At 34.9% G+C, this 21965-nt stretch overlaps 3 protein-coding genes across 3 annotated transcripts in view; 1 reads left to right on the top strand and 2 right to left on the bottom strand.

Moving 5' to 3' along the window:
- Positions 1–383: 383 nt before the first annotated feature.
- On the bottom strand, positions 384–5397 carry LOC113497156 (cysteine sulfinic acid decarboxylase). The gene is made up of 4 exons (XM_026876565.1): positions 5131–5397; positions 4595–4888; positions 1632–1999; positions 384–1162 (listed from the first exon to the last, which is right to left on the bottom strand). The coding sequence occupies exons 1-4, from the start codon at positions 5395–5397 to the stop codon at positions 559–561; spliced, it is 1533 nt and encodes a 510-aa protein (XP_026732366.1). The 3' UTR covers positions 384–558.
- A 4393-nt stretch (positions 5398–9790) lies between these two features.
- Positions 9791–12028, top strand: LOC113497136 (serine/threonine-protein kinase RIO1). The gene is made up of 4 exons (XM_026876532.1): positions 9791–9999; positions 10094–11242; positions 11415–11604; positions 11752–12028. The coding sequence occupies exons 1-4, from the start codon at positions 9937–9939 to the stop codon at positions 11907–11909; spliced, it is 1560 nt and encodes a 519-aa protein (XP_026732333.1). The 5' UTR covers positions 9791–9936; the 3' UTR covers positions 11910–12028.
- A 655-nt stretch (positions 12029–12683) lies between these two features.
- The window catches only part of LOC113497127 (ATP-binding cassette sub-family G member 1-like), a 76223-nt gene continuing 66941 nt past the window's right edge, over positions 12684–21965 (bottom strand). The window contains exons 6-10 of the mRNA XM_026876520.1: positions 20201–20315; positions 16878–17264; positions 16387–16551; positions 15531–15787; positions 12684–15103 (exon numbers count right to left, since the gene is read on the bottom strand). Coding sequence (XP_026732321.1) covers positions 14762–15103; positions 15531–15787; positions 16387–16551; positions 16878–17264; positions 20201–20315 — 1266 coding nt within the window. The 3' untranslated portion in view covers positions 12684–14761. The remainder of the gene's footprint in view (positions 15104–15530; positions 15788–16386; positions 16552–16877; positions 17265–20200; positions 20316–21965) is intronic.

Below are 21965 nucleotides of genomic sequence, written 5' to 3'. Positions count from 1 at the left end.
TTTAGTAGCCAAAGTCACAGGTAATCCAAAAAATAAATCTAATTAAAATAAGTCCATTATGTCACATTATTAATTTTATTTGCTCTGCCCTAATGAGGCCTGAGGGATCGCTATTCGGGACTATACGAATCATTTGTTCAAATATCGCAAATGTTGACAAATGATCTATATGAGCAAATTGAATAATAACATACTTGCGGCTAATTTGCGACCGGTCCCTACCTAGGGACCTATCTGTCAATATGTAGAGAAGTCCTGTAATTATTAGATATTTACCATTCACGATTCCATGCGACGAGCTATGACGATAAGGACCGAATCTGCCAAGTAATAACAGCTTGGGTAATAGAAGGTCGTGCATAATCGAAGTAACAAAAACAACATAACACAGACATAATTTATTTACAATAAAATTACATACAAGACATGGAAGTCCCTAAATATCCTAGATCTACGTAGTTACTCGAATATCAATAACAAATTCGATACACATAATCACAGGTCAACTGACATTTGTACATTTTATAAGTAGTTTAACATAAATATTATAAAGAATATTCAAACTACTACATCCCTACCGAGTCTTTCGAACTCGTTGGCGAAGTAGACCATGTCTTTGTGGTCTAATGCGGAGTTCTGGAACACGATCCGGAAGAAATTGACCAGGTCGCCTTGAGGCTGATAAGTTACCATCATACTTCCTTCCTTTATCATTCGCTCTTTGATTTTCGGCGCGACCTTGTGTAGTCTTTCCTTATAATCAGGATCGTTCTCGCAGCCGCGGAGGCAGGTTGGGATGTACCAGAACATGATGTTGGTGCACTCAGGTTTGTCCAGAACCAGCTTAAAACCTTCACGCTGTCGTATGTGTTCCGTGAAGAAGGCTGCGTTATCGAAAAGGGCATCTATGTGCTTCTCGAAGCCTTCGGATCCTTTAGCCTTCCACATGAACCAGAATTTGAAGACATCTGCCCTCCGCCCACACTGTATATGCTTGTCTCCTGTGTCGTAAGACGTGTCGTAGAACTTGTCTTTCTGGAAGAGGTACTTGGCGTTGCTCGAGTGACCCTCTTTGAGGACATTCTTGTGTCTAATTAGGAATGTGGAGCATTGTTGCGGCGCCGCTAAGAGCTTGTGAGGGTTCCATGTCACTGAATCCGCCCTGCGAAATTGTTTGACATGTTAACGTGTTGGTTTCTATTGTTTAGTAACAAAAACTCTAGTGATACAGTAGGTTATATTCTAGCATAGAATTACACAGTTATCGTTATTTGATCTCTTGAATGATAAATTAAGATATTTTATGTAGCGTTTGGAAGGTTCCGTCAAAACGGAAATTATACTATTTCCGTTTGTCACAGAAAATAATTTTCAATCACCGAGAGGTTATTTACTCGCTGTCGGTACTTAGAGATATATTGAATTACTTAGACGTTGGTTTTTATTTCTTTCCAAAATACGAAGTAATAAATTCTATTTTTTTAATATCTTATCTTCTAATGCTGAGTCTTACAGCTTTTCATAGCCCTTTTTAAATAAGCATTTTTAGACTTAAATATTAGGTATATAAGATAGTTTTTTTATTTATTGATATAGAGTTTGAAATATAACAAAACAGTATGAATACTCACAATTCAATCCCATTTAAGAGATGTCTATGTTTCTTGGACATCAGAGCGCCGCCTCCCCAGGCAGCATCAACATGTAGCCACAAGTTATACTTCTTGCACAACGCAGAAATAGGCAGCAACGGATCAAAAGCTCCATACACTGTAGTACCAGCGGTAGCCGTAACCAAAAACGGAGTCGCACCTTCTTCTATAGCCTCCACAATTTTCGCTTCCAGATCTTCGACAACGATTTTTCCATTCTTATCAGTTTTCACCATAATGCAGTTGTCTCCCCCAATACCCATAAACGTGGCCAACTTTTTCGTCGAGTAATGAGCGAGTTCAGATGTGAATAGCACCAGCCGCGGCACCGCATAGACACCTTTGCTCTGCGAAAAGGACATCTCATTAAAATTTCCAGTCATTAAAACCGAGTATAATGAGTACTTAGACATAAAGGATTTTGAATGACTCTGAATTTTAATTGGTATTTTGATTCTAAACTATTTAAGTTTCAAAAGATGAAAGTCAAACATCAAAAGGGTTCTGTTACTTCTTTGTGGTTACACTCATAAAATTTAAATTAGGTTCGTTTTAAAATAAATCACACAGTTTTAAGTGAATATTCGGTGTTTAACTTTAGCTAGTCTTTTGTTATTATAATATAAACATTTCGAAGTACGAGAATAATTTTGTACGAGGGTGGTACAAAACTTTGAATAAGCTAACGCAGGCAAATTGTGGTAGACTGTCAAAATAGTATATTTTACACTAAGGGATGATTTTTCAATCATCAATTAACTTCTATCTGGGGAATAAAATATGGCCGTTTGACATATTTTCTAAACAAATAAGTATATTCGTCAGATAAAAGTTATCTGGCGATTGAAAAACGGCCCTTAAACGAATATATAAAAACTATATTCAAAGATGTATGTATGTATATCGTGTCTTATGGGCAAAATGTATGCAAAGTTAATGAATACAGAAATTTGTTGAACATAATCATACGAGACTTGTTTGATCTCACTTGAATCAAACCAAAAGTACGCGGAAATCCTTCGTCAAGTATTTTATAGAGTCCTTAAGAGTCTTAGCTTGCATTACATACACATTAACAAAGCGGAAATCACTAATTTAGCACGATAAAAAAGCAAGGACTAACACAATGTATTATTGTTAATTAACAGACCTATAAATGTTTATATAAAGTTAATTATTATTTTTGCAAAGAAACTAATTACAGCAGAACAATATTTTTCGTCATCATATTTCAAATAAATAAATCTGTGTTTAGATTAAAACTTATGAACCAAGAATAGAATATATGGAATAATATACAATAGCTAAATATAATTTCCCAATGAAATTTATCACATAACAGAATAATTTTCGTTAAAGTTCGCACCGCAAGCTCGCGACCTTCACAATTTAATTGAAATAATTACAACAGTATTATTAGTAAAGTTATAAAGGCGTACCTTTTGTCAAAAATACATTTCAGAACGTTTCGATGTGTTCAAACTTAAGATGCGATACTTAGATCATCTAAACAAAGGTATTATCACTAAATCTTCTACAAAAATAATCTAGGTACCGCTAATGCTTAATAAGCAGTTCAAATTCAATATTAATAAAGTGAAATCATGGATAACGATGTCGCGTCGTCAAAATCAGCACAATATACAAGGTGTAGTAGAAAGTGTAGACGCACGGATGTCTAGTAAAAGACATGGACACGTAGAAACAAAACATTCCCATGTATAAGCTTCCCCGACAGGTACTCCCCGCATCCACTCACCCGCATAAGCATTACCGCAATATTTTTTACTTAAAACAGTGTTACTAGAAACATTGGAGCAGGAAACTCCAAAATCACTTCTAGTAATATGGTTTCCGCTTCTGTTGATATTTTTTTTTTACCGCAATAGTGAATTTAAAGCACCGGGTAAGCACTCTAAATTAAATTAGTCTTACTCCATATTATAGAGTACATAACTTCATTTGTTTCGTACAGTTATATAAAACGTGTTGCCAATTATTATATTTTCTAGGTCAAGGTCATTATCAGGCAAATATAAAGTCGTAACAAAAATTGCGGGTCTAACTTTTGTTTGTTATTGTTTTAAGCAGACGTTCATTCTGTTGGTTAAATGTTTTGCCCTTTTGTTTTCAAAAACAAGTGGAGAAAGTTGTAGAAAATTCTGATATGAGTGCGAAATCACGTAAAATAATAGATTATGCGTAAATAGCTCGATTCATATTCCTACTATTTGCATGTTTATCAATACAAAATCAGAACAATTTTCAATTTTACATATAGAGTTTTCTTTTTGTTTCTTCCTGGACCTAAAGGACCTGAGAATCTAAATAATATAATTCACCGTCCCTCCACAAATGCTTGTTCTGAGTCTGGATGTCTTTGTGCATGTGACTTGAATGTATAAAAGTCCTTGCGACAGGAGGATACCCTTAGTGCGGAAGACATTTATAAACAAGAGCGGTACATACATATTTGGCAACACCCGTATTTTTACTGTTACAACTAGAGATTCACTTGAAAAATACACTTATTCATAGATACACTAAACCACAATCACTATTTTTTAATTCACCAAGGTTTACACAAACCACCGCACGCGATAATAATGATCGGTGTATCGGGGTTAAGGTAACCACCGAACGGAATGCTTCCTGCAATACTGCCAATCTATATAATGAACCAGCACAGAACGAGATAAAATTATTAATCAAACAATCAATTATAACACCTGATTCTAATCATGTAGAATTGGTTTTGCGTTGAACATGATTAATTTAGTTTACAAGCTAATAACACGATCAAAACATTCGTGCTTAATTGTGTCAGTTTTGCCAGTTCATTGACGTTTGATCTTCAAAATACAACTATTGTTTAATAAGATCCTATTTACTTAGTCATGTGTGTACTAAACCTGATAATAAAAGTAAATCCTTAGACTCACCTTGACTTCTGGATAGAAGAAGTGACGGGCACAACTAATAGCGTAACCATTAGCTATAGAACCTCCAGGGCAGAAAATGCCATCACCGTCGCCTTCTGGCCATCCGACTATAGCCCTCATTTCACGAAGAACCTCCTCCTCCATAAGGGTGAAAACTGGAGCCACTTCGAACGTGTACACACTGGGGTTCAAGGCATCAGTCAACCATTGACCAACCAACCCATAAGGATCAACCGTCGAAAACAATTGGTTGACGAAATACGGGTGTGAAGTATTGACGGAATAGCGAGCAACCTGAAACAATGATTTAGTTGTCAGTTAAATACATGTATTGAGAAAAAAAAAGAAATATAAGTCCATATTATTACGAAATTTTCATTTAGAAATATTTTTTTCGGAAATAAAAAAAAAACACTCTCAGATATCATAAGATTCAGCTTTATAGGTCTTCTAAAGATTATTATAACAGACTGGCCATGATTATGTTCCCACAACTATTTACAAAGTTTCAACTGTGACGTAATATGAATACTCACATCAGCCATGACCGCCAATAGCTCTTCGTGAGAAGCTGGCGATTCCCTCGGCTTCAGATCTATCGCCTTCTTGATGTCCTCAGGTGACGCCCATTCCACAACCTTCGAAGTCCTCAAAGACCTCCCAAACACCACTCTTTCAACCAAGAGGTCCACAGCTCGCCTCAGAAAATCTTCATGTTTTGATCGCTCAGCGAGACTTTTGAAGTGATCCTTTTCCACGCGATCATCCCCATTGGGTACAATAAGATCTGAATCGGCAGGCATTTTATCTTCTTTCACTTGTTTACTTTTTATTCGAAGAAAATAAAGTAACAATTGTGCATTTGTTTATTAGTTGTGAGTGGCCGTTGCGGCCGGCCGCGAGCCTATGAAACGAAGGTTTGGCTCGTCAGTCATTGAGTAGCCTTCTTAAATACTACTGAGCGACGTCAATTCACTTCGTAAGGTTACTCCAGTAAAATATAAATAATTGTAAATACTAATATTATGAACATTACCGATGCGTGACAAACAGTAGGTTTGCGAATTTTTAATTTGGCTATCTAGCTTACTTTCTTTTTTTGGTAATGGAATAAGAAAACCAGTTCTTTTGTTTATTTTTCAGGCACTAACGAATACTGTTTATAAACCAAAGAAAATTCTACTGGACTACATAAAATAAATATAATCATCTAACTAATCAATGTTTTGATCTCACTTTAATTAGGTTACCCCTGACTTCAAGGCTTATCTTTGTGGTAAAAACATAATGAAGTAGATACCTACTTATGTATTTAGCTAACACTTAAAGTGAACGGTAATTAATTAGTCTAAATAATGGTCTAATAGACAAAAACAGTCTGTGCTGTAAATACATTTAATTTAAAGATTTGCAGACTGACGCTTATGGGGAAACCACTGTTTTTTTCCATAGTTCTTCTAGCGAATATGGAATGAATAAAAAATATTATTTATCCAGTGTCGACTACAACATATTAAATGTAATATTTATTTAATAAAACCCGGTTAAGTGCGGGAAGGACTTGTGCTAGTGAGGATTGTGAACAAAAATAAAAAGAAAAACAAATCGGTTGAGTGAAAAATAAATTCATAACAACTTTTGCTAAAACTCGATACTTTTCTTAATAATCCTATGTTATCTGTGAAAATGCTTAGCCATCAGGGTTCATAAGATACAGTTTGGTGACGTCGCCTCATAAATAGGGTTTTCGAAACCCTAAAAACGACGTTAAAAATGCAAAACAATTTTATGTTCACATTGGTACCTCATAAAGTAACTATAACTCAACAAATGATCCATTGTTACTTCTATTTAATTAAAAAAGTAAACATGCGATCGATAGCAAGGTAAAGCAGATCTAATTGTACCCATTGGAGATGGACACGTGGAATGAGACTATTTGGGAATTCTCACCGAGATCGATTCGCGAAAGCTAAGGGAGGTTTTTGGCCATTGGAAGTTGAGGTATAAATGAGGCATAATCTGATCAGGGGCACATTAAAAGGGACATCAGGAGACTCTCAAAGTTTTATTATTGCCCGCATCACCGTGTGGTCTTGTCTTGCACATGACAATACACCTCACCTTGAAAAGTGGCGTCTACTTTACACCAATACAAGAGGAAACCTTTTGAAGCGGAGAGAATTTGATAATTTCTCATGAGAGCCAGTAGGTTCTAATGTGAAAAGAAGAGTGACAAATTCTCCTGATGTAAGCATAGTTATTTCGTTAGAAACACAAAGACAAATTTAGGAACATGATTATAGTGTTTTTAATAGTCATCACGTTAAGATAACATGAAGTGTTGTTTTAATAAAACATTATCTACTAATGACGGTTATTGTAGCAAGTTCTGGTAAATGTTTCTAGTCGCTTTCATAGTAATATGAGACTGGATAAGTGAATGAATAAACTTTTGTTCATGAAAACATTTGTAGGTAACAAATGGTATATTCTGATCCCTTTAATGTTTTTTAATTAGTTTAACTGTTCAATAGCCGCTTTTCGACATCTAAACCTATTTCCATGTAACTTCGTAATTCAAATTCGACTAAAACCTTTTTCGCCAGCAAAACCAAAAACAAGTTCAAAAACGACTTACAGTATACCAGTTTTGAAGGCAATTACTTACGTGATATACATGTTTCCTTAAATGCACTTAACAGTACCTACTTATAGGTACCTTTTGTTTTTTTTTTAATATATTACAATGCCAAAAGCATTGTAATCAAACTTTGACCTACTAAAAGAGACGGAACAATATATTTCCGAATGATTTTGATTTCTTAGTTCATATATTTCCTTTTTAACAATTACCTTGACAGTTACTTTTTGTATTACCACGCTAATTAGTGTTATGGAGGCCGATAGCGACCTTTATTACATGGCTAATCAACTGCAAACAAATGCAATAAGAAGGTTTAATCATAAATTTGTATTGTTTTAAAGTGTCCATTATTGCTTATTAAGGTGTAACGATTTTAAGCCATTTTTTTGTTTGTTTTTTTTTTGTGGCTTACAGCTTCTGTGTCACTTGAGGACAAAGTCATCTCTCTCTACGTACATCTCCATTTCTCCATATCCAGGGAAGAGTGCTAGTTTCTGTCGATAGGGTCATTCGCATCACCTACTCTTTGGTCCTTCGGATTCCCTTGAGTTACCTTCAAAAAAGCATTGTGGGTAGGGGCCCAAATGTGAGGAAGGAATGAAAGAAGAGATGGAAGGATGAAGGAAGGAGTTGAGACTTATACGTTTATACGCACCAGGTGAAGAGGAAAAAGACGGGTCGAAATACGAAGCGAATTATGGAGACGAGGTGAAGAGTCTGTGACTCGAAAGAGGGTGATAATAAGCTTTATTTAGGGCATAAACCTAATAAGCTCCTTAATATCCCCCGTTCTTTGTGACTTGAACTGCAGTACAAGAATAATAAAAAAACGTCACATTCAATCTAAGAACACGTTGATCATTTTTTTTCGCAGAGGAAATGGGCATCTATGGACAGGACTGTATAAGCAACATTCTGCTCTTACATATACTGCCTGTATTATTTACATTAATTTGCATGCAAGATTATAATATAACAGATCCACATCGTCTATCGTATCTTACCGTCACAATAAATCATTATTTCTAGTTGAAATCAATTACATAACCAAAGTAATACCTTGATTTTGATATTGCAACCTTGATGGTACACAGTAGCATGCAAATTGAGTTTTTATAACAAACAATATGGTATATTAATTTATTTTATATGCCTTGAGTGATTGAGGAATAGGTAGGTAGGTATATAGTATGTAGTTTGTATTGCAAACAAGATTTGGATTATCTCATGGCAGGAAGTGACAAAATATTAATTTCTTTGCAATACAATACAGGAAATGTTTATAAAACTATATCGGAACAAAAAATTTAGGTAAGTGCAAATAAAATCAAGCTCTCTGTCGACCATGCGTACATAATACGTATTGTTTTGGAACCAAAAAAAATTATGGCCCTGTTACTCGTCCAATCATTAAAATTATTCCACAAACCTTTCTCGGTACAGCTGCGGTTTTTCCATTCGTCCCAGTAAGAGGAAACGATGCTTAGACAGACTGTTGGCAGGTACTTCCCTACATTTTAAATGCAGTAATTTAACGTGTTCTAAATTGATTCCAATGCAATTTGCTCCTTTATGACGTAGATAAATTAACGCAAGAACTTATTGATACAAAACGTTCTGTTGATTTTGACGTCACATTACCCTGTGTATTACTAAGAAACCCTAGATACATATGAGTATGACATTTACCTACCAAGAAATATTCAGTACCTATAAAACTATAATATTTATTCTAAACATTGTGGTATTTTTCTCTAGCTTAACAATTTTATTGGATACTATTTTCATGGAGCTATTTCAGGCAAAATTGTCACAATAGTGCAAAACAATAAGCACTTAACTTGTTTATCGCATTTCATTTTTATTTGATATAAAACAGCTCATAATTCACATAGATGGCAAATTGCTCGATGGGTTATAAAAATAAAAGGATTTTTTATATTTTATCGGACAGTGTAGGTGGTAGAACTTAAAAATATCAATAAATTAGATAATATTAATAGGATCCTACGACGCAATCAAGTTCTTTGGTAGTTAATTATAAGTAGAGGGGACAAATCAATTAGTCTCAAATATTTATCAAACAAACAGTAGCAATTTTGCCAATTGATATTGAATTGGCTTGTTACTCAATCAAGTCACCCCTGCACAAATTGTTCGTATTTTTAACCGCACGTTTTAGATTTAAATTATTTGCTCGTGTTCGGGAGTTTATTATTGGTTTTGGCTTTGTTGGTTCAGGCATTCATTTTTAACAAATTTAACAAGGTCATTTTTTTAATTCTAGAGGTTTTTAATACAAATTATTGTAATATAGTATAATTATTTTAATCCAAATTACAATAAAATATTCATCAATATTCCGGTTCAGTCCATTGTATTGGGTAAATATAATTATATTATCTTTATTTTACCTTTTCCTTATTTTTTTCTGTTCAATTTAATTATTTTTAATTAGATCGTTTATATCCCAATGAAAGTATCGGAAACTGAAAACTTTTTGCGTAAAACAGAAGTTTTAAGCTGTCATTTAACCAGCAACGTCACTGTCACTTATCAAGTGTCATTCGACAATAACAAATCGAAAATCCACATGGATAGAGGTTGTGAAATAATAGTTTCAGTTTATATATTGCAAATACTCCGTATAGATTAGTCGAATAGTTATTAGAAGTTACTTTTGATACGTATCATAATGTCGGACGGTCAGTTTAGTGATTACGAAGAAGATATAACTGTGAAGGTTAAGACGGTCCGAGTAAGTTTTACACCTTGTATTTTTTTTCTATCATTGGTCTTGGTATTATGTGTTCAGCCTGAATTTTACATAATACTCATTGTTGAACGTTTAGTTTTCAGATGTTCCTCAAATAAAAACCCTTAGTACTAGTGAAGATGACGATGAATTCGACTCTGATGAATATTTCCACGACTCCGACGATCCAGGCCAGAATAAAAAGAAAGCCAACATCAACACCCAAGCGCCATCTAATAAAGTTAGCGCGTACCAGCCGAGCGAGAAACTCTTCAAGAAATACGTTCACAAGATAAATGTTGACAAATATGAACCCATGTCAAGAAAAACTGAGAAATTTATGGATATTAATGACAGGAAGGCTGATAATGAAAGAATTAGAATCAAGGACAAACATGACAGAGCTACTGCGGAACAGGTCATGGACCCTCGTACTAAGATGATACTCTTTAAATTACTAAACCGAGGAATAATCAATGAAATCAATGGCTGCATTTCCACTGGCAAAGAAGCCAACGTCTATCATGCTACGTCTAAAGATGGCAAAGATTATGCTGTGAAAATCTTCAAAACATCTATTCTGGTCTTCAAAGACAGAGACAAATATGTGTCTGGAGAGTACAGGTTCAGGAATGGCTACTGCAGGTCTAATCCTCGTAAGATGGTGCGAACTTGGGCTGAGAAAGAGATGAGGAATCTTGTGAGAATGCACAATGCTCAGCTCAGTGTTCCTGAACCAGTTATACTACGTAGTCACGTCTTAGTAATGTCCTTCATGGGTGAAGATGGTTGGCCATCTCCTAAACTCAAAGATGTAGAAATATCCCAATCAACAGCTCGCTCATTATACCGTGATTGTATTATGATGATGTGGAAAATGTTCAACATATGCAAGCTTGTGCATGCGGACTTGTCCGAATTCAACTTATTGTACCATCAAGGAAATATAGTGATTATAGATGTTTCACAGTCTGTAGAACATGATCATCCACATGCATTCGAGTTTCTGCGTAAAGATTGTACAAACATTTCTGACTTCTTTAGGAAAAGAGGTGTTGCTACTTTGACTGTTAAGGAATTATTTGACTTTATCACTGATTCTACGATTAATGAGGCCAATTTGGAGGAATGCCTTGAGAAACTGTCTGAGAAGGCTGCGTCGAGGAACTTTGAGGAGATGACGGCTCAGGAACAAGTTGAAGAAGAGGCTTTTAAGAGTATCTACATTCCAAAGAGACTTACTGAGGTAACAATTTTATTACTGTATTGTACTGTACTGTACTTACCCATAAGATACAACCTGAAAGATAAGTCTTATTGTTGTGAATCCACACTTGGGATTCATCCACACTTCAAAAGATTTAAAAACTTCATTTTTAATTTTCTTCCTATGTTTAGCAATAAATTAACATTTTCAGGTCATAAACTATGAAAGAGACATCACAAAAGCTAAAAAGGGTGACACAGAGGACTTAGCTTACAAGAAAATTGCTGGCTTCAAAGAAGACTTGACAGCTGCAGAAAAACCTGATATTCTTCAAGAAGAAGACATCTCAGCAAGTGGCTCGGAAAGTGATTCAGAAGGTGAAGATGATGATGATGAAGACAGTAAGTACAGATAATACTTTTATATTTTTCGTACTTTTATTTTATCTTTAAAATTACCAATTCTTGTAACTTTCCCAAGCATTCGTCAAGCATTTTAAAATTCAGATATTTTTTAAACTATTCTCAAAAACTTGTTTATGTTTCCAGAAACCAAGTTCAAAAACAGTGCTCGGCCGAGAGATGAGTCTCCCAACAGCAAGAAAGCAAGGAAAAAGGCTATCAAGGAAGAAAAAGCCGAGAAAAGAAAAACTAAAACGAAGAAACACGTTAAGAAGCGACGCGACAAGGGCTCAGGAAAGAGATAAATATAATTATTATAATAAGTCCAAATATATTCTTTAAAAGTAGTTTTTTTTAAAGCAACACAGTATAAAACTCCTTTGTTATAATATGTTAACACTGTACCTAATGCTAATTTTTTTTTCTCAAGGCAGCAATTTTTTTCTCTTTAGTTTAATACTCAATGATTTTATATAATGGTAACATTGTTGCAATTGTTGGAGTAATATGTAAGCTACATTTCTTGACTACCAATTTGCTGAAAAGTAATATATATTTTATTTTAGTTCTGTTATCACAGATAACAGCTTAATATCCTATCTAATATATAAAATTCCCGTGTCACGATGTTAGTTACCGTACTCCTCCGAAACGGTTGGACCGATTTTCATGAAATTTTGTACACATATTGGGTAGGTCTGAGAATAGAACATCTGTGTTAAGGGTTGCTCTCACTAAAAAAATATATTTTATTTTTTGGGGGAAAATTTTTGTTTTTATTTTTATTTAATGTGGCATTAAAAAATACATACAACTAGAAATAATTAATTAGGCAAAACAACGTTTGCTGGGTCAGCTAGTATTCTTATAGAAATCACTTGTTTTTATATACAATGGTTAATTACATCAATACTGTTAAAACCACTGCCTTAATATAAGAAAAATAAAACAATTTATATTATAAAAAACATTTTATTTCGGCTTTGTATAAAAGTATAAAAAAATGTGACCTTATCTGCACAATTTAAAGAATAATCGCTTTTAAGTCGTTGCACCAAATAATTATCACAAAAGTGTTCTTCCATCGACCAATGAGTCTTATCATATTTATTCACCAGGCCCTCAGGCCAAATTTGTTAAGCATTATGAAATGGATTCATAATACTTACTACTCAAGACTGAAATTAAGAATGAAACTAATGATAAGGCTTAAATTCGCAGGTATTTTCTTTACATTTGGTTTCTGGTACATACTGAGTTGTCAAATTAATTTTCAATGGAACTGAATAGAACACAACAAAAATATCAAACCAATTTTAAAGTCAAGTCGGCTATAAGCTTATCACTCGTTAGATTCTTAGAATTTTCGTCTTGGATGCATACAATTTTATATTAAGTATTGGTATATACCACGGTCCAGCGAAGCCAACGTTACTAGTCACGTCAAAATAGTGCCGTTTCTGTCTGATACAACGTGCATGTACACTTATCTCGCTAACAATATTTTATCTCTTTTCCGATCTTTTCCAGCTTACATCGGCTACACTGTGTTATTAAACAGTTAAATGTGTAGTCAAATAATAAAGATATACAAGAAGGTTTTAAAAATACATGAGCTAAGTATATCATATAACAAGACATTAAAATATCTTAATTATTATTCTTTTACGTAAGCTGTGTGACAGCCATTTTCATTTTACGTTACTTATGTTACCTTTACCTCGTATTATTTCTAAAAAGTGGATTTAATTCATTTTCCAAATGTAATTACAACTTCCAAAGTTTCAATAACATACATAATTTATTAGTTTCTAATTTAGTGAAATTGGTAAACCCTGTAAAACAAATCGAAAATGACGAGTGTACCTAGTCAATTATTTGCTTACAGTGTTACCATTATTTTTATTTTAGTAGGATTTATAATAAATTAATTTCATATGCCAACACCAAGCTATCTTACATAAGGTATATTAATTAAAGTACTGGGCTGCACAGGTATAAATATCACACTAGTAAATGGTCCCTTAAAATTATAATAACTACTAATATTTACAATATTCATAGGTTTGATTATCTACAAATTGAGTTCATATTATACCAATGAAAAAATGGGTAGCTCTGAAGATGTAGATACTTTCACAACCTAAAATAGCAAAAGAGAAAAAACCGCTATCAAGGGTCCCGTACATGATGATGATGGATGATGGCCAGCAAAAAACGGCTACAAGTAGTCCCTGGCAATAAGATGTCTGGTTTCAGTTGTAAGTCACATGCTACAGTTGAATTTTCATCGTGAAATTAAGGATCAATTTGAGATTAGTAATGTACAGATCTTAATAAAGTAGAATAGTTCGACAAGGGCTGCTTTTTGACAAAATGCGCACTTAAACCTATGAATATATTTAAACATACCTTATTGTAATTAAAATAAACCTGTATTTTAAAGGAATTAAATACATCTACTTAAATTTATTATAGGGCAAGAGAGATGAGTACACTGCCTGGTAATAATCTAGTTATATCTAAAGAAATATCAGTCACAAATAATCTGTACATAGTATCTTTGGCTGGATACATAGTTATAATGCATTCAAAATTCTTTGAGACAGATTAATTAAAAATACAAACATACTATGTGTAAATTTAAGTAAGGCCAACGTTTTTTAAATAGATGTGAAATGCCAGCGGCCCACCATTTCTTAAAAAATAGTCACATGGGTTAAGGCGTCTACCTCAGTAGGAAAACAAAATTAATGAGCAGTTATGAGACAATTGATCGCTCTGAAAAGTGTTCTAAAATTTAACTTTTCAATTTGGAATGTTCGTTATTGGTGGCCTGCAAGCGTTGTTTAATAGCTAAAAATGTATCCCGACTCTTTTCTCATTTACCTCCAAGCATTATGATTTATTAATGAATTCGAGAAAAAACCGTTACGATTCCTACAGTTGAATAATAACCATAAAGATGCTGTTAGGTCTAAAATCACCTTAATGTCTTGATACAGTATCTTACCATTTATAAACTTATCTGCTTTTAAATAACTTAATATTTTAATCTTATATGAAGTGAAAACGAAATAATTTTGTACTAACAACTGTGTGTAATGCTCATATCACAATTTATCAAAACAATAAATCTATCTTTGTCTATGGTTGTTCACGTAGCGAACCTCCATCTTAGACCAATGAAACACATGGATCTAAAAACGAACATGATTCCTAACATCGTGGCGATTTCGAACCACACAGAACTATTCTCGATGTCCAGATATTTTAAAAGAACGTCTGGCTTCGCAAAATGACAGTACATGTCGTTACAAGCTAGTGGTTGCCGGTCAAAGCCGAAGATCGTAAGGACCATGGCGACAATACCACATCTGATGAAGGAGGTCTTCATAAGAATGTTCATGAGTAGTGGGATCTCGTGAGCGAAGTCGAATCCGTAGATCGCCAGACCGAGGAACGGAGCAATCGCTGATGGTCCAATAGCACAGCCGTTCTGAAAAAAGGAAGGAAGAAAAGTTAATTTAACTCGTTGCTGAATAAATTGGTACAGATTGGTCGATGTCTGCCTGGTCAGCGGCATTGTACGAAAGGGCTACTGCGGCCCCGCTGCACAGAGGGCAAAGGAAGGAACATGTGGATGGGTTCAAGACAGTAAACAATAACACTCCTTTCCGTACAATCCAAAGCGAAAAAAGTAATTTGATGAAATCCTACTCCGATTAAGAAAGGAAAAAGCTACAATTAATACGAAATGTTACAACTCAAAACTAGTTTGTAAAATTGATAGTGCTGTCACATTGTGGACTCAAGATTTAAGATAATATATGCTGGTTCAGATTCGGAATTCATGACCCTCTCTTTAGAGGGCCTTATTTTAAAGAAGGTATATAACTATATGAAAAATACTAAGTAGGTCTTACCTGAACATTAAACACCGATCCGATGGCCAGTCCCATACCCTCAGCTGCTAACGACACCACATTCCCAATAAGACAGAACGCTACGAAGCGAGGAACTGAGAAGGGGATCCCGGCCATGAAGTAGACAATCGTGGAGAATATGATGTTGAAGGTCACTTGAACGGGCAGCTTGGAGACGGTCAGAGCTGCGTAGTATGGTGTCAGGCTGTACCAGCAGTTGAAGTGCTCCTTCTTAACTAGTTTCACTTCTTGGGGATCTGGAATGGGGATAGAGTCTACATTAGTTTCATTTGTGAGGCATGGGGTTAGCTGATGGTAAAGTTGTCTTTGAAAGTGTCGTTCTTATCTGAATCTCGGGGCCTATCACCACTTCTTAATGTACTTTTGCAGTTGTTTAAGAAAGGGAAGGTGCTCTTAGCAGTACTGCTCCAAGTGCTCTTAGCTGTGTAATGCAGTACTGCTCCAAATTTAATTTGTTGTAGAAATTTACAAGCATTTAATACTGAATGATTAAAGGACAGGATTATATAAAATACACACTCAAGTATTTTTGCCTAATACCGTATGAATGCAATCGGTTGCTCAATTTTTTTTTCAGAAACTGCGGAAAGTATAACAGATGGCGCTACTGGTGAACTAAAAGTACTGTGATTATTGATTTCGCGACGGAGTATTAATACTTCCCCACTGCAATAAAGTACGTGGTAACATGGATATTGAAAGATAGGTCTTTTCTTAAAAAAAGACTCTTGCTTTACGGAATTTAATCCCATTGTAGCGGGGGGTTCTAACATTCAAGGTTTTAACTACAAAAATTTTTCTCCACTAAAAGTTATATCATGTACTCAATACTTACACACTAGCACAGGAACCATAATTTGGGTGTACGCGAAGAATATAACCAATCCAACACACAGCTTGAGATGGTTGAACATCTGAGTACCGTCGTTGGCCATGTTGAAGAAACAAATGCCGACCAGCACACCGCACATCACGTGATGTATGAACTGGATGCTAAGACCTGGAAGATAAAAAGCATGGAGCTATTACCACAGTTATTACTATGAATTAGATGTAACAGAAATTGTGACGTCACTACAAGACATCAAGTTCTATTCTTAAAAAAATGAATGTCAAGAAAAGAAGATTTTTTGATTTGCAATGTTTGTTGTTATATTTCAACATTTATCTTTATCAGTTGAAGGTTGGCAAAGGCCTAAAACAAAGGATGATCTTAGAACAATCCGGACTTTTATCTTTAAGGCTCGGCAAATCTTATATCTAACTGGAAAATCTTGGCATCTACCATAACTCGAGCTTTTACAGTAACCAGTACTTTCTACAAACCTTGTCTATTCCTGAATATTTGCGTCATCATCCTTTTCAGTAATATAGTGAACTGCTCACAATACGTCGTGGCGTATCCCGTCGAGTCCGATTTCTGCATCTTCATCCACGCCATCGATGAGTTTCCATTCGACAGCTGACTGGATAGCGAACTTACGGAGGCACTCGAACCTTCATAGTTCGTTACTTTGTAGGTACATTTTTCATTTGACAGTATTATCTCGGTCTCTTGGGAGTCGTCGGTTTGGTAGCTGATCTTTAGCTGCATCTGATTGGGAGCGGCCTGTGGCGGTGCCTCGTCTAATTTTGAGGATTTGTAAAGTTTCCCGTTCATCATTTCTTTTGATAGAAGTGTTATGACTTCTGGGTTTTCGGTGAGTTCTATAACTGTAAAAAAGATAAATTAATGTTGAGTATATTTTTAGGGAAATGTTTACAGAAGATCATCGTAAGGAAGATTTTTTGCAAGCGCATGTAATAATTTAACTTGATCGTCCTAAAGTAAGTATTTATGAATAATCCTAAATGACATTGTACCTGTCTACTTCAGAATTAATGGTTATTACGCAGATATTTTAAATTACACTGAATTTGCGTCAGCATTCAAGCAAAAAAATGACAATAATGTCAGATAATTATTCCCCTTTTTTTGTTTTGGTGAAAACCTAATGACTTCAACCCAGGCCGAGAGCGCAGCCTGGGGATATGTCGGACTCTCACGGACTAAAAGCACCCCGGGCGTCTACAACTGCCAAAGCAAGAGTTACGGGATTGCTTACATGGTCTACCCCCCTCTGACATGCCTTTGTTCTTCCGGACTCCATCTTGAGGAGTGGATGTAAAGCGCCCTACCCTCTAATAATATCTACGTGATAAATATATTCAGAAAATGACAAAACCAAGTTTTCCTTTTCCCACAACTACACAATCGTGTCTTCTAATATTGTACCTATTAAAGCAATACTTTCGTTATTGCAATAACGATAGTCTATTAATTAATTCCTGTAATAACTTACGTCATCAATTTGAATAACAAATGTTTTAGACTTTGTTTTGTTTAATCGGAGCTCTTTTCCCTTGCAGATTAATGTTCCCATTAGGTTTTATGCCCTAAAGGTACCCACTTATTGAAAATGCCTACTTAAACTGTTTTTTGTAAGGGATTAGATAGAATTACAGTAGAAGATCTCGACTTACAGAAGTTATAGTAATTGAATGGACCTAGGGTTACTGATTACAAATTTGTTTGCATCAATATCCGTCGTTTTTTCTCGTGACGTTTGTTCATAATCGAAATCAAAAATCTGCAACTTTTTTTTGGCTAACTTTAATTTAAATTTTATGGACCGAATTTTTACTAACTTTTAATTTAAAGTTTTTTTTAAATCTAATTTGCTTCTACGTCTAGAAAGTACTGAAAACTGATTTAATATCATTGGGTCGCATATTTAAAGTTACTAATACAAAACTTAAAAGAGTACCTACTTATATATATCTACCACATAAGATAGTAGATGCTAATGGAAACGCCTCTACCACAGACGCTTGCTTTTTAGAACTACTAATTCAATTATATTTGCTCACTCCTAGACTATAAATAATAAAATAAATAAATAAATAAATGCGGCAAATAAAATGCCATAAGTTATAGTCGCAACTGGGAAACAAAATAGAATGTACACCAGAAAATTTACAAAAGTCGTTAAACACGAGTATTTCAAAAGTATCTGTGCACTAGTATTCCTAATGTCGCTGCACATCATTCTATCAAAAGTCACTAAACAGCAGATAAAACAAAATTAGGCTAACAAAGTATATTTTTAATGTTGCCGTGACTGTGTTAATGTTCCTACTTTTGACGCTTATGTTGTTGAGCTACTTTTGGGACAGTGCTTGCTGTATCTATATCAATACAATTTATAACTATAAAAATGCTGGACCGATTTTGATACAATTTGAATGGAGTGACATTTAAAAACATGGATATTTAGAATTTTTTAATCCATTGAAATGAAACTACTTTTACGGATTTTACCGCGGTTTAATTTTAGATTTTAGTTCCCGACGTTTCGACACCTTTGCAGGTATCATGGTCACGGGCAGGCTGAGATGGTGTTTGTCTTGACAGAAGATTTTGCTCTTTCTACTTCATATTTTAATTAATTAATAAATGAAATATGTGAAATAATAAATTTTATTTAAAATATATTTTTTTATATTATTTTAATATTTTACAAAAAAATAATGGATTAAAAATTCTAAATATCCATGTTTTTAAATGTCACTCCATTCAAATTGTATCAAAATCGGTCCAGCATTTTTTATAGTTATAAATTGTATTGATATAGATACAGCAAGCACTGTCCCAAAAGTAGCTCAACAACATAAGCGTCAAAAGTAGGAACATTAACACAGTCACGGCAACATTAAAAATATACTTTGTTAGCCTAATTTTGTTTTATCTGCTGTTTAGTGACTTTTGATAGAAAGATGTTCAGCGACATTAGGAATACTAGTGCACAGATACTTTTGAAATACTCGTGTTTAACGACTTTTGTAAATTTCTGGTGTACATTCTATTTTGTTTCCTAGTTGCGACTATAACTTATGGCATTTTGTTGTGAACAGCTGTTTTGTAAAGTTGATTCTGTTCATCGCCTTTAGCGCTGACTGTACAAATAATTGGTTCTAATATTAATACCGTTTCCTATTTACCTCATTCAAATTTAATTTAAGTCAAACACGTGTCTGATAAAAGTGGTTTATTTTTCCTTAACCTTAGAATCGAATAATAATAAGGAGTTACTAGTTTGCGCTTTTAATAAGCAATGTTTTTCCATAGCTTAATTGCCTTTTTAAAAAGTGACAAAAGAAAATTTTTGTTTCGAAAAACATGGCTTAATTGCGTTGTAGCCTTTGCCGAAATAAGTCTCATAATTAGGTCTGACTCGTGATTAAGTCAAGTATAGGGTACATAATTTGATTTACGTTATAAACGTGCTTTTGGATATAAGGGAGTGATATTATTTTTGAAACGCGCATGGCATTCGAAAAGTTGGAATCGAAATCGAGAACTTTGACTTGGCAGTCCTGCGGTCTCACCAGTCAGCTAACACAGGGCCAAATTTGGATAAGAGAGATTAGAGCTTAAAATAATCAAGTATAAAACAAAAAAATAAAAAGCACTAATTCCTACAAGTCACTTAAATATCAGCACTGTTATGTTGACCGAATTCTGTTGCTGACTGTACATTGATTATCGCCTTGTTTTAAAGATTAGTATCTATAGAAACTATAGCTTTATGAAGTAGTAAAATACTTACTAAAATCAGCTGGATTGTGGTGCACAGGACAGGGTAGACCAACACTTCTTAAGAACGGCACCATGGCGCCAGTATCACCCTGGTATATACAGAGCCCGTCCGCCAACACATAGACCTGAAATAAATAAATAAAAAATGATTATTAATAATATCCTATGGCTTAGCTACACAGGTTAAGCTAAGCATGATACGGTTTCTCCTTGGATGATTGACCATCTACGTCAAAACGAGTTCCTCCTTGTTTTGGAATCCTTGCCGGATGTTATTTATACAGTTCTGACAGTCGTTACGGGTAGTTCGTGGGTAGAAAATCTGACTACCAGTCTAACTCAAATCTGCTGTCTTCTTAAAATCAGATAGGCAGTCGCTCCTAATACGTACGTACTCTATTCCTACTTACTGCTCCCTGTAAGATTGTTTGCCGACCCCAGCATAGTTGGGAAGAGACTAGATTATAGAAGATGAATACTATGCTACGACATTGTAACGACCTTAATAAACAGATTACGTTAATCAATCATTAAAATATATCTGCCCTGAATTTGTCAGCTGCTACTAATTAACGTGCAGCGAAATATTTGCCGCTTTTGCTGTTAATAAGTTTTGCATCTACTTATGTGTACGTGTGTACCTACACTAGGTATTAATTAGGGAAATTTTATACGTACATAATAAAGTCGCCTAGAACCTTGACCTAGTAATCGATTTACAGAACCTACCTAATAAATATCGTAATTTCTCTGATGTTCCTATACCGGTGGTTTCTTAGACTTTTGGTAGCGTATGAGTTTTTATGTACTGGTCTTCTAAGAGGCCAGTAGTGGAATATTTATCCTTTATTAGTCCACTGCTGGATATAGGCCTCCCCCAATGTGCGCCATAGCGCCCTGTCTTCGGCTTGCCGCATCCAGCATCCGTCTGCAGTCTTTCGCAAGTCGTCATCCCATCTGGCTAATGGGCGTCCTACACTGCGATTATTGATTTTGGGCAGATGGTGATTAATGAAGGAATTGAACAAAAGGAGCGATACTTGGGAAGAAAATATATTTTTGTATTAGGAATCGATTGTTGACCAGACTACGAGGCAAGAATTTTTTTTTTATATTCAATGGACAAATTTCACTTTCCTACAATTTCATTATACTTATAGTAAAGCAGGTACATAGCAACAATAATAAGCAAACCTATCCGAAAAATCGACCGCGACCTGTGTTGCTTACCCACGTGCCTAATTACGGTTTGCATGATTTAATGATTTGGCGATTTATGCACTGGCAGCGTTATCGTATCAAAAATAGATATCATAATCACACGTGTGGCCGCAGTAAATATATACTGCTACAATGTATTTCATATTCATTCGGGGTTGTTGACGTCAGCGCGTCGCGTGATTAGAGATTGTATGGAGATAGATATTTTGGGGATATTGCACAGAGAAACAGAGCGTATCAAGAAAGTATTGAAGTACTTTTTAGCGACTCCCACATTCAAGAATTTAAGCCTTGTGTTGTGCGGGATTTGGATTAGATTGTGGATTACACAAACGCAGGACTACGTCAGGATAATACCAAACCCGCGACTCGTCGCATTCTGTGGCGTGTTGATCTCAAACACTGGGCTAACCGTGCAGTCAGTTTTTGTGAATCTAGTTTAATCTTGAGCTTTTAGTAGTGCGATAATGCGCGCGTTTAACCAAACGATCGGCTAGCTGTCGACGCAATGGATCTTGATATGAAGCTATACGGTATCTTCGTGAATAAACTGA

Source organism: Trichoplusia ni, chromosome 1 (assembly GCF_003590095.1).
Source record: "Trichoplusia ni isolate ovarian cell line Hi5 chromosome 1, tn1, whole genome shotgun sequence".
Lineage (NCBI taxonomy): Eukaryota > Metazoa > Arthropoda > Insecta > Lepidoptera > Noctuidae > Trichoplusia > Trichoplusia ni.
Note: the sequence above shows the minus strand (reverse complement) of the source record. Positions and strands in the feature narration are given on the sequence as shown.

Coding starts and splice junctions, on each gene's coding strand:
- LOC113497156 (XM_026876565.1), bottom strand. CDS start 5,397: ATGCCTGCCGATTCAGATCTTATTGTACCCAATGGGGATGATCGCGTG. Junction 4,889..5,130: donor TATTGGCGGTCATGGCTGAT/GTGAGTATTCAT, acceptor TCATTGTTTCAG/GTTGCTCGCTATTCCGTCAA. Junction 2,000..4,594: donor TCTTCTATCCAGAAGTCAAG/GTGAGTCTAAGG, acceptor TCCTTTTCGCAG/AGCAAAGGTGTCTATGCGGT.
- LOC113497136 (XM_026876532.1), top strand. CDS start 9,937: ATGTCGGACGGTCAGTTTAGTGATTACGAAGAAGATATAACTGTGAAG. Junction 10,000..10,093: donor TGAAGGTTAAGACGGTCCGA/GTAAGTTTTACA, acceptor TTGAACGTTTAG/TTTTCAGATGTTCCTCAAAT. Junction 11,605..11,751: donor AGATGATGATGATGAAGACA/GTAAGTACAGAT, acceptor TTATGTTTCCAG/AAACCAAGTTCAAAAACAGT.